Source organism: Ctenopharyngodon idella, chromosome 10, assembly GCF_019924925.1.
Source record: "Ctenopharyngodon idella isolate HZGC_01 chromosome 10, HZGC01, whole genome shotgun sequence".
Classification (NCBI taxonomy): Eukaryota; Metazoa; Chordata; class Actinopteri; order Cypriniformes; family Xenocyprididae; genus Ctenopharyngodon; species Ctenopharyngodon idella.
Genome location: NC_067229.1, coordinates 23,213,562 through 23,227,119, shown reverse-complemented (window position 1 = coordinate 23,227,119; position 13,558 = coordinate 23,213,562). Strand labels below are relative to the sequence as shown.

Sequence of the window (13,558 nt, the reverse complement as noted above, 5' to 3'; positions counted from 1 at the left end):
TCATGTCGCTCCAAACCTGTAAGACCTTTGTTCATTTTTGGAACACAAATTAAGATTTTTTTTGATGAAATCCGTGAGCTATCTGGTCTCCGATAGATTGCAACACAATTACCACTTTCAAGGCCCAGAAAGGTATTAAAGACATCGTTAAAATAGTCCATGTGACTACAGTGGTTCAACCTTAATGTTATTAAGCGACGAGAATACTTTGTGTGCACAAAAAACAAACAAAAATAACGACTTTATTCAACAATCTCTTCTCTTCCCTGTCATTCTCCTATGCTGTTTACGTAGTAAAACCAGTGCAGCACTTCCAGGTTCTATGTCAGAACGCTGGCTCAGTATTGGCCGACGCTGTTCACGTGAGCACCACGACGCATGCGTGTAATGCTGACGCAGGAGCCAATGATGAGCAGGCATTCTGGCCTACAACCCGGAAGTGCTGCACTGTGTGTACAAGGTCAACTGCGTAGCAGATTGACATGGATGAGAAGAAATTGTTGAATAAAGTCATTATTTTGCACGAGAACCAATCTCATTGGTTCTTGCGGAAGCTCAAAAGTGCTGCATAATGCACAAGAATGAACCTTATTGGTTCTCACAAGTCAAGCAAACATGCTTATATGTGATGCTTATATATGAATAAAAGCCTAAATTCAATCTGTTCATCATATAAAGCGATCGTGTCTCTTCAGAAAATTTGGACTAAACCGCACAATTCATATGGATTAGTTTTACCATCTCTTTATGAACTTTCTGAAACATCAAAGTGGTAGTTGCGTAACTGTCAATGGAGGGACAGAAATCACTCAGATTTTATTAAAAATATCTTAATTTGTGTTCCAAAAGTGAACAAAAGTCTTACAGATTTGGAAGGACATGAGAGTGAGTAATTAATGACAGAATTTTCACTTTTGGCTGAACTAACCCTTGAACTAATGTTCTGTCTGAAAATATCAGAACCAGTCAGTGAGGTAAGGTCCCATGGTCAAGTCTGAAATCTTTCGGCAACTAGCACAGACTCATCCAGACTGTAAATTGGTGCAAAACTTGTATAGTGTATTCTAGCCTTCAGATGGTTTTCATCAGATGGAGAGAACTTCATACAGGGCTGAAAATAAACCATGGCAATGAGATGAACTTACCCAGTCTACTAGAATATGGCCCACATTATCGGTCAAGCCATCCGGCTTCCTGGCCTCTCGCAGTCGACTCAGCAAATCTACAAGATCACAGAGAAACACTTCTTGCCACCACTTCCATGTGTGACACAACCATGGCATTGACAAAGTATTGGTCTATACTATATCATGTTTTCATATTTCAATAAATTATTGCAGTATTGTAACATCTAAGTCTTTATGTGAGGTGATTTTTGTCAACTTATCTATGTGATTTGATCTACATTTATGTTTTCAGCTGCTTCCTGAAAGTTGTGATGGTTTCAGCAGTTCAGGTAGAGGATGACAGCTCATTCCATCAGAGAGGAGCAGAGAAGGTGAAGGTTCTGGAAAACGACTTTGTGCCTCAGTTTCCATCCACCTATTTTTATGTGCATTTTGGGATATCGCATAAAAAAAAAAAAAAAAGGGTCTATAGAAATACCAGCATAAATTCTAAAAATGTGCATAAAATACTTATGCGCTCATTTGTGGTGGACCTTTTTTTAACCGATAAGAAGACATTTGATGGAAGCATTTACCAAATAAATCCCTCGATGCGCAACAAAAAAATGTGACTTTGCCTCAGCAGAGTGGACCAATCACATCACAGCATCTCAAATGTTGGTTTAGTCTGAAACACCTGAGCCAAAGTCTGTCATCAGATATTTTGCGCCAATTTCCCAGGAAGTTTTATTCTTTTGAACACATGGAACGGAAACGCTGCTTTATTCGCAAATGTTTTGTGCAATATTCCAATTTTTCGCAAGTTAAATTCACAACTTTGGATGGAAACAAGGCCCTGATCTGACTTTAGATGCTCTGGCATTTATTTGTGTGATCTTCTGTGCTGTCTTACATAATTTATCTCCATTTACTTATTTAAGCAGTCTACATGAGTGGTATCATTACTTACTGTACAATTTCTATTACTTGTGTTCTGATTTGCTGTTATTGTGTCAGATCGCACTTTCACTTTGGATAAATGGATCCAGCTCTAAATGTGTTGTATTGCACCTGGTTTAGACATGCAGGAACACACAGAGATGATAGAACGCATTTGCTCACCTTCATGCAGTGGAATGAGGGAGTCCAGAGTGCCGAAGATTTGATTGAGCTCATGTTCCATCATAATCGACAGCTTCAGCATGGGGTCATGATACGCCTATGATGAAATAACACAATCAGACAGAAAACACTCAAACATTCAAATCTACTCTGGCAGAACTGAGTAAGTATTTGCAAATCTTACCAAAAAATGTTAAGAACAAGCTGAGAACAGAATGTAGAAACAAACACCAAATAATCTCATATGCTAGAGCAGGGTGTCCCAAATAGGGGTTCGTGAGTTGATTAAAAGCTAATTATTATTTAAATAATGAAATGTAGAATGTGATAAATTATGGATTATTATTAAAAGGGATAGTTCACCAAAAAATGAAAAAAAAAAAAAAAAAAAATGTTGGGAACCCCTGTGCTGGAGAAACAAAGAGCCAGGGGTAAAACTGGACCCCAAAAAAGAGTTTTTATGCTGTATGAAGTAATGGGAAAAGAGTGTACCTTCTTGGCCAGCTTCAAGTCCTCAATCAGGTCCTGTTCTCCCTGAGACAGCTCAAAGATGGCCTGACAAAAAATGACAGAAAAGCAACAACAAAGGAAAGAGGAACTTCAATGAGGGATACGAAAAATCACATGCATCTTGCAGATATTGTGGTTATTTACCCATTTATAAGTAAATTTAAAAGTTTAAAATGTACTTGCGATACAGAATACCAGTATTTTCATTGCATTTGTAATTTTTGTAAAAAAAATATTGGGTAGAAAAACTAAAAGAATCATATTAATTAGCTATATTTGTTTAGTAAATAGATGGTTCCTTTAGTCATTTTAATGCCTTATTATGCCTGTTAAAATGTATTCTGTAACTTTTACTGTTCATTTTATTGTTCTATCGTATTTTAGCTTTCATTTAATAGAACAGTGCACATTTAGAGGCGCTCCAATGCAGCGGCATATCACATGACGTTTTCACGTAATAACATAGGGATCCACTTGTTGTACCTAAATCATGTAACAGTTTATGTTTTTACATATATACGATTTAGTTTTAAGTCAAATAATGATTGTGTGTTGAGTAAATGAACTGTTACTTTCTGTGCTACTGAAATATCTGAATTTAACTACAAACTTTTCAGCGATGTTTGTGAGAAAAGGACATGTGCTTGAAACTCTTGATGCTCTCAATCCATGCAGCGTGCTTCACCACAGCAGCTATACAGATGTGAATAGTGGAATATTCATGTTTAATACTATTAATTAGATACATTTACATCATAGACATCCTAATCTCGGATATATCCATCCTGATCTCTGTTTGCTCTGTTGTCTGTGTTTCTTAGCACAGTATCCGGTACGTATACATGAGCAAATAGCTTATTTGCTCATGTAGCTTTTTTGATCAAAAGCTTTAGCATCTATCAGTATCAGTTAAAGCCACCCGTGACAATTGAAGACAACTGAAAAATATTTAATGTATTACAAAAATGACCCCAAACTCCCTGAAAGACTGTTATGTTTAATTGAATTGGCCAGTAAGTGGCTAGAATTGGCTAGTCTATAAACAAAATGTTTAATTTTTAGTTGTTTAAACACGATGTTAATTAGCAGCACATAACCAATAGCGTTTGAACTGTCAAAAATGAATGACATCATAGATGGTGATAGACACATAAAAGTGTAAATATGTGTTGAGTTTGCAGTCATTTGTACGCTCTGTAATATTGTAAGAACTTTTCATTTGCATTGCTATTATTATATCTTTTTGTCAGCATTTTAATTTTTACTTGATACTGCTACTAGATTTCAGGAAAAGCTCTGTTTACTTAATTAGTATCTATGCTATGTTGTTTTAATTTGATCTGTTGCTTGTCATTTGGTTTTTGAAAGTGAAAGTGATGTGAAGCCAAGTATGGCGTCCCATACTCAGAATCTGTGCTCTGCATTTCACCCATCCAAGTATACACACACAGTAGTGGGTATTGAACTCACACACACCATAAACACACACCCGGAGCAGTGGGCAGCCATATTTTTCATTATTATTGACTATTTAATTCAGTTATTAGGCTAAATTATAGGTTTACTTAATTAGCTACTCTGCTCCTAATGTGTGTGCACTAACTTTCGATGGGTTAAATGCAGAGGACAAATTCTGAGTATGGGTTACCATACTTGGCCTTCACGTGTCACTTTCACTTTTCACCTGAAATACCTGAAGACTACATGCAATTTGTCTATATTTATATTAACTTTTATATAAAGGAATGTAACAAGAATTGTGAAGTTTCACTCATATTGAAATAAAGTACAGAAAGCCTAGAATGAGGTATATTCAACATTCAAGAGATTTTGGTTTTTCTTAGATTTCAGCTAAATATGGTTTTCTGAACCAGTCTTTCAGCTCAAAGAAATACAGTGAATCAAACTACAGCACTGACCAGTCAGAGTTGAGTGTGGGTTTTGACTGTAGTGAAGTCACCTCTTGTCTCTTGATCTCTTTGGAGGACAGCATATGACCCAGGCCTAAATCAAATGTCTCGCTCCACAGCTTGCTGTCGCGGCGTTTGGTGATGGCTGGCGGGATCTGCCGGCCCCACGGCCGAGGTGCCATGATCTCTGGTCTGCAGTCACTGCGGAAACTGATGGAACGCTGAAGAGGAAGGAGAATAAGAAAAACTGAGAATACAGCTGAATACTGACGATTATTCCGCTTTTGTTTTTGTTCGTCTTTTGTAAGTCACTTTGGATAAAAGCACCTGCTAAATGCATAAATGTAAATTAAATGCCAATTAATAGTCATGAGGGCTTTTTACATTGGGGCTTGTGCTTAACCTTGGGTTATCTTCATACTAAACCCTGCTTTTAACCCTGTCAGTATAAATTTGTATACATTTGATCCAACAGTTGACAATATATAATATGAGGATGCACAATACTAGTACAGCCTTAATGTAAACATATCACGGACACACAACAAATATGCAAATAAGAATGTTAACCCAGGGTTTAGGAGTGTACAGTGTGAAACGCCAGCTTATGAATAATCAGGATTAATTGTTAACATCGGGTAAATTATGAGATATTATGAAACGTGAAGCTAGATAACCAGGATTTCATTAACCCAGGGTTTAGAATGAATCAGGGTTAACTAGTTTAAATAGGAAAAGCCCTTTTGATGTGTTATGTGTTCCATTTCTTGTAGGGGTGTATATTTTTTTCTACGATAATATCCTGATTATAATTTTAGAGTCGTGGAAGCTGACATTATCCAGTAGGTCACTTGCTTTGCAAAAACCAAACAAAACACACATTGAGTGTGAACGCTTTCACTGCCTGATGTAGTTTTAATGCTGTTAAAATGACCCCGAAATGTAATACTGTATATACTGGGCCATTTTTCACACAAGTTCTGTCTTTAGAATTATTTAAGCAATATGAGCAAAAGTATCACACTGATTTTGTCATTTTGTCACACTGATTTTATAAAACAGTTCAATAAACAAGTTAACATTTTGAGTTACTTTAGACACAATATTGTCAATCACTCATTTGAATGAATCATTTAAATTAATGGCTTAACTCATTAAGACCAGCACAAAAACACACTCAGCAAAATATCATACAATTATTGACAAAATCTCTGAAAATATCGAAATATTTTTTTTCCAGTATTCGTACACCCCTAAAATCCTTGTCATTTTTTTTTTTTTTTTTTTAGAGTATTTACTTGAATCAATCATCAAACATTTGAAACATCTGAAACCACAACTCAATTTAAACACAGTAAGCATTAACAAGCCACCTCTAAGCTGCAGTAAACATGTACAAAAAATAAAGATGTACAATGTTAAACTGACATCATATGTAGTATTTTATTTATCTTTATTACAATAGCACATATCCTATATAAGGGCTTTTAAATATTAATTTACCATTAACCATTATGCCGTCAGAGCAGAATGGATGAAACTCTAGCACATCGAGCAGAAGTTAATGGAGTAGATAGTGCAGTCAGGCCTGTACCTGCAGTGTCTGTCCGATGCGTTTGAGTGGAGCAGCTTTAACTGGAGGGATGAGACTCGCCAGCGACGTCACTCGAGACAGAGGCTTCACCCGCTTGGTGCTGGGCTCCTGCAGATCACACACATAACAGATGAACACCTCACACCTGCAGCTATTGAAGTGATCACACCTGCTGCCCTGGGGCCATGAGGCTTCAGCCTGTCTGACTGTGAGGCATACTCTGTCAAGGCTGTGATTAAAAGGTTTCTGCAAGTTTTTGCCTTACCGGTAGTAGATGTCTCTGATTCACTATGACATCAGCATTAAGATACATGTTAGGGTTGAAACAAACTGTCTGTGCAAGTTCATGAAAATAAATGCTTCTAGCTACAGGAACATGATTTCACATGTAGTTGCGTTACAAAGCAGTGATCAAAGGCTGATCAGCTGATATTTCACCATTTCGAGATGAACAGAATTGGCCTATAACCCTGCCAGATTTGGTGGTCCTCCTTTACATTTCAGATTTATAAACATTTTCAGTTTTCAAATGTTTTAGATTTTGAGGAAATATTGTGTAAAATTTACTTTATTGTTTTGTGTATTGTATGCGTGTATAATCATATTGGCCACCCTGCTGTTTTAGATATTGTCATCTGTCTTTGAAAAACCTGTATCAGAGAAATCTATCTATCTATCTGTAATCTATCCATACATCCATTCATTCATTCATCTATCCGTCTGTCTGTCTATAATCCATCCATCCATCCATCCATCTGTCTGCCTATCTATTGGTCTATAATGGTGATTTAGCATAAAAAACATCACTCAGTCATTTGTGTAGGCATTTGTGCAATTGCATAGTTTCTGGCCTTAAGACACCCCAGAAATTTTTAGGAGGTTGATGCCTCGTTTACTAAATATTCACAGTTTACTCTAAAAGATCTAGACACCCACTATAAACAAGAGAACCCTAAAACAGATATTGACTGCAAAAAAATAAAAATAATAAAAAATAATAATAATAATGCAAAACTGAGATTGCATGTTAAAATATTTACAATCCATCTCAAATCGTCCAACAGAGGGTTAGGGTTAAAAAAATAAAGATGTACAACATTAAACTGACATCATATGCAGTATTTTATTTATTTTTATTACAATAAAAGTAAAAGAGGTACATATGCTAAAAATAATAAGGGCCTTCAAATATTAGCTTAAACTGAGTAATTTAAGTAATTTTAAGACTTATTAGGTCAGATTGCAGAGGCCCCCTATAATGGTCCACAAGTCCTGGTCAAGAATCACTGTTTTAAACCTCATTGACAAGCAGAAACTATTGTAAACAAACATATACTGTAAAATGCATTTGCATTTTCAAAACACACAAATAAAGCAGGCCTTTCAACATGACTTATATCTGTGAAAATTTTAGCTTCCCATCAGGACTCTCACCAGAGATAATCAACCCGAAACTGTGGGAATTTCAAACCCTTGCACTCTCTCACGCTTTCCTGTCCCTGTTAAAAAAAAGACTCAACCCTGAAATGTTTTGCATGCAAACTTCCTACATAGGTACCCCCTAAAAATGTACATAGACTCAAATCATTCACATTATAAACTGACCCAAAATTGGAACTTTGAACAACCTTGATCCTTGTGTTTCGAGTTTCAAGTCTAAGAAACAAAATTGTGCAAAATATTTTATTTATGTTCATGTAGCAAAACTCTCAGTGTTAAATTAACACTGCCAGTGTTTATATAACCCGTGTGGATTATATACACACACGGGCAAAGTTAATTTAACACTGGCAGTGCTAATTTAACACTGGGGGTTTTGCTAGAGATCAGTTTTTGTTTCAAAAAGCTAGGACCCTCTTGAGCTGAAATGATGAGGTTTCCGTAAATGTCCATTTAACCACAATTTTTTTTTTTTTTTTTTTTTTGGGACATGACACAAAAAAGAACACTAGTGGTTTTAGCCTAATGTTTATTCCTTACAATCTCAACTCTTATAACACTATCAAGATATCAACTATCAAGATTCAGGACTGAAATGATGTAGAACATGCAAAACATGAAGACAAGCAAACTGTTATCATTTCAAAGCTTTCAGTGTGTGTTCATTGACAATCCATCACAATCAGCACTGTGCCTTATATCTATGTAGGACAGTCATATCAGAGTCTGGAGAACACGCACACACGCACGCGCATTTTTTTATTAATTTGCTGTGTGTTTTTTTTTTTTTTAATTAAAGATGTCCTCAGATGTCCCCAAAGAAAGGTTCTGTCAGATTTATCTAAAGTCTGGAGACAATTTTGTCCCTAAGCTGTTGTTAACTAAAGCCATACACACACTTATATACTGTATGTCTCATCATCGTAACTGTGCATACTTGGCGGTGCACGTACAGTACGCACATACTATTCTGATGACGAAATTCAAATTCAATTTTGGGCTTATTAGGGTTGTTTGTAAGTGTCAATTAGGAGACGCCCCAGGTTAACTTAAGTCCGGTGCGTAGGGGAGATCTACCACACACGATACACTAGTGACGATAATCTCAAAATAGCAACATGTTGCCTGTTAATTGGCCTGGCTGATATGGCTGTCATTAACCAGTTTAAACTATAGTTTTTTCCTATGCCAATTTAGAATACTAAATATTTTTGATGTAAAGTATTGTGTTTCAATGCCTTATTTGACCAGATGCATGTAGATATGGATATTGGCCAAACTGTCAGTATCGGTGCATCCCTGCACTATAATATTTCATTCTTTCTATGCACCAAGTACAGTATACGTATAAATAAACACCAGCATGCGATTGTTCAATATTTGCTTATGCATATCTCATCGTGCCTCCCAGATGTGTGGCCTGGATTTGTACAGGATCAATGTCCATATGTCATGCTTCATTAGGTGATTATACAGTGGTGCATGAATTTGTCCCTAGTAAGTTGTATATTCTATGCTGTAGCAAGAAACCTTTTAAACTAACAAACTGTTCATATTACTGCTTGTCAGTAATGATTGCAGTGTTTCTTTGTTAAATCTTGACATTTGACTTAGAGCATGTGCTTCTAATCTCCTATCTGACTGCTGGCCAGCAAACCAACAGATTTCCCAAAATAAAGCTTACATAACACAAAACACCAAGCCGCACTTTGGTTGAGTGGCTAACCTGTGTGAGTCACCAAACAGAAACCACCATCATTCAGTAAGTTCTGTTAAATAAGTTCAATAAGTTCTGTTAAAACCAACACAAACACGTAAGATGTACAATACTGAAAAATAAACAACTGAGAAACAGTGATCACCCACATTTTCAGCCATATTGAGTGCTGAAGTAATTTTCTATTTCAAAAATGCATCAAATTGTGTTCTATACTATGAACCAAACCAACCAGCTCCAAAAGGAATGGAAACATTACAAATTTTAATAGAAGCAAAGAAACCATCTCAGAGCTTATGGAAGCTCTGTCTTAAAAGGTTTATTCATTGTCATTAAAATCGAATATAAATAGCATTTTCACTTGCGGAGCCCAGTGATTGCACCCTAAAGTTCTGTCCCAAACCCTAGACAGCTGTTTTGCCATATATATTGTCAAAACAGGCAGCTGCCTTCTAAGAAAGCATCCTAAAACAAATATTGGGTAGTAATATAGTCCATTTCTGAATTAGCCTGGAAGCTATTTTTGCCATTAAATGAAATATAAGCCTATTTCTCTTGACTCATTCTGTAAATAAACATCAGTGAGCTCATTGTGATGCTTTCTGGGATTGATTTCTCAACAAGGGATAAAATGTTGCCTTAAGGTGTGGTCACATTTACCTTTTTTGGCCAATTTTTGCAGGCAAAATCCAGCCATTTTAAAAGTAACCTACACAATCGGGAATTTTGTGTGAGGCAAAAGATTTCCCTACGCAGATGGTCCAGCCTTTGTGAAGACTTCCGAGTATATGACAACTTTGGATCAATATACAAAACTGTCAAATATTATCCTTATATTGTAATCCTTATGGTCACAAGCTGTAATCATTGTTTGTTATGTCTGCTTAACTGAACAATGATGTTAACTATCCACATAACTTGATTATCTTATAGCCGTTTATTACTATCATATGGAAATTATGTTGACACTCATCTCTGACTGATAATAGAATGGTCACCGTGATTTTGCCAAGTAAGACATGGTCCTGGATCAACATTTCTGTCTGAATATTTAGTCCTTACCCTTTTCCTATCCCTACCCCTAAACTTACCCCTACCCATATGTTATCCCTAAAATTAGAGGGAAAAGATATGTGAATAACACTGATGTACAAGCACCTAACCCTGGTTGGAAGCCTAAACTAGCCTAAACTGTAAACTTCAAATCCTGTGTCCCTCAAATCTGATAGGTTGATTAGAATGTTGTTCCATGGATCTACAAAGGTGTTGATCCAAGAACAGGTTGTACTTGGTGAAATCAAGTTCACCATAATGGAATTCTTCCTAAATTGAAACAATTTGTATTGCCAAGAGCGCTATAGAAAATAAACTTAAATTGAATTTTACATTGAGTTCAAGTTGGTCACGCAAATTCGCTGTTTACCAAAAAAAAAAAAAAACTGCTTGTGTTGAAAATGACTTCTGTTAAGGCTGTGCTTCATACATCATTTCACTACTGACAATGGACCTTTATTCCTTGTAAAATTTTGGTAATGTGATCGCACCTTTAGAAGTTGGCAAAAATGAGCAATCTTAGAAGGCTGTATAACACTCTCTAGGAAGGCAGCTCAGTAGGTTTTGGAACAAAGCAAATGACATGAGGAATATTACTGCATCCATAAAAACTAAAAGCAGTTCTCATGGATACCAGCAGAAGTTCAGATAAGCCCATTATAGAATGGGATGTCCAGAATCAGGTCAAAGTGTCTATGCAGCTGTATGCAGCAATCAAAGTGAAGCTGCAGATGTGTTCAGAGGAGAGGTCTGAACTACAACTACTGTAATTAAGATGAAAGCATGAGGAGTGATGGTTAGACACACGTCTTTTGATGTGCTCTGCTGAGAGGGACTCGCTTCTGTGGGAAATCGTGGTGGAATGCCACCAAAACTGCAATTATTCCCTGGGTATCCCAAAAGTCAAGGAAAAAAATATTTTCACACATATCATAGGAGAATCAGCAGCTGCTATAAATGTCCTGAGAGATGTCCTGCTCTGGGAATTTTTTTAAAAGTACAAATAAGTTTGTAATTCCGGAGAGGTTTAACATGAAGCATTCATAACAATAGTGACTTTAAAAGTAAAATATAATTCTCAAAGAAAAGTCCATAAAAATAGGGCTCAAAGTTCCATGTTAATATAATTTAATATAATTTTATGTATTGAGTTGAGTTTTCACAGGTGTTTTACTCTCATTTTGAATTACGCATCGCATTTGACTGATTTAAACTTTTCTGACAGGACATTGTCTGTTTTTCTATGGATTATTTTCTTTATGGTTTGTTTTTGCTGTGTGTCTTAACCGACTGAATTTGATCTATAATATCTGATTTATTTCTGAAAGTGACAGAAAATAAAATTTGAAAGAAAAAACTACCTTGCAGTTTCACATTATGGACATATCAGTAAAACAGCTTTCCTTTTCTGCAGTCAATCATCCTATTCACAGCTGAAACTGGGATATACTGTACCTCATATTTACACCTCATGAAAATGGGACTGGTCACCCTACTCATCCATTCATTATTCTATGCTGTTTTTTTCCCCTGTGTTGATGCATTTCCAGTGAATTTTAAATGCTTATATCTATAAAATGATTATGGAGCACACAAAACCAAAACGGCAGCATCCAGGCCTGTTTCCAGGGTGAGCTGCGCAACTGCCATTGTGATGAATGCGAATGTTAACATACAGCTCAAGTTCCCCGAGTCAGACAAACACAGAAAACCATACTGTGTGTGTAACGTTCGTCTCTGACATTAAGCTTCTAAGCAGATTATTTTAAAGCATCATTTGCAGCCTGTTCTTTAAACACAAAGCAATCCATTGTGTGATCCAGAGCTGACATTCCTATATAGAGACTGATCAATGCAATAGAGCCAATGCAATATCTATTTAATATGCAAAGATCAAGAATTTCATTTTCCAATGTTTTCTATATAACACTTTGTTTCTGCACTGATTCACTGAGTTGAATTTGAGTTGTTTGACTGATTCAGTCTGATTCAGACTGAAGACTGCAATTCAGTCTGATTCATCAACCAGTCAAAAGATTTATAAAAAAAAAAAAAAAAATCACAAACTGAACGATCCGTTAAAAAAAAAGACAGCACATTGTACTGTATGTATGTGCAGTCAGCAGGTCAACAGAAATTTACTTTCATTGTCATCAGTGACCATTAGGGGTGTAACGGTACACAAAAATGACGGTTCGGTAGGTACCTAGGTTTTGAAGTTACGGTTCGGTACGAGTTCGGTACAGCAGGGTGAGAAACAAAACAATTTTTTCTCTTTTTTTTATTAAACAATGTTTTACTGAACAAACTGTGTCTCTGTCTTTAAATGTATTCAATTATAATTAAAATTTTTCTTATAGATAAAGATCTTTGCTAATGCTGTAAACTTTTTATTTTTTAGATATAACACTCAAATAATAATAAAAATGTATGTATTGAAAGCATGTAAATTACACATAAGGCAGTTTTTGCATTAACTTCTGTTTCTTCAATTCGTTGTTGAAATATAATCATTTACAAAGTGGCTGTCATAACTTGTTTTCATGACAGATTTATTTAGGCCTTACATTAACTAACAGGTTAAGTAAAATATAATTAATATATAGGCTAATATAGTGCATATATTTAGCGAAACATTTCATTTCTCTAGCGAACTAACAAGCTGTTGACACTGAATGGCTTTTCTGAGGTAAATGTAATACTACATGTCAAGTCAAGTCAAGTCACCTTTATTTATATAGCGCTTTTTACAATGCAGATTGTGTCAAAGCAGCTTTACAGTGATAACTGGTATATAATTTTGGATGCACAGCAGCTCTTAAAGAAAATGGTGTGAAGCGAATGACATATTGTTTACAAACTTTTACTGACATTTGTAGGCTATAACTCAAAATCAAACTACAAACAACAGGAGAGAAGGATAAAAATATATCAGCATACAGCACACATATTGTAATGTCTAAATAACCTTTTGATTGCACTTTGCTGATGCTTCTGTGCACACAACACAGCAAAAAACATCAGAAAACCCAGCACTGACCTACAGATGCAGAAACCACATCAGAAGAAGCCAAACACCACAGACTGACATCTGTCGTACATTCCA

At 35.9% G+C, this 13,558-nt stretch overlaps 1 protein-coding gene across 5 annotated transcripts in view; it reads right to left on the bottom strand.

Moving 5' to 3' along the window:
• Window positions 1-13,558, bottom strand: part of arhgef3 (Rho guanine nucleotide exchange factor (GEF) 3) — a 102,136-nt gene that overhangs the window by 7,209 nt on the left and 81,369 nt on the right. For all 5 annotated transcript variants that reach the window (XM_051908835.1, XM_051908836.1, XM_051908838.1 and 2 more), the window contains 5 exons: window positions 6,243-6,350; window positions 4,699-4,869; window positions 2,721-2,783; window positions 2,229-2,325; window positions 1,146-1,222 (listed from right to left, as the gene is read on the bottom strand). In XM_051908835.1, coding sequence (XP_051764795.1) covers window positions 1,146-1,222; window positions 2,229-2,325; window positions 2,721-2,783; window positions 4,699-4,869; window positions 6,243-6,350 — 516 coding nt within the window. The remainder of the gene's footprint in view (window positions 1-1,145; window positions 1,223-2,228; window positions 2,326-2,720; window positions 2,784-4,698; window positions 4,870-6,242; window positions 6,351-13,558) is intronic.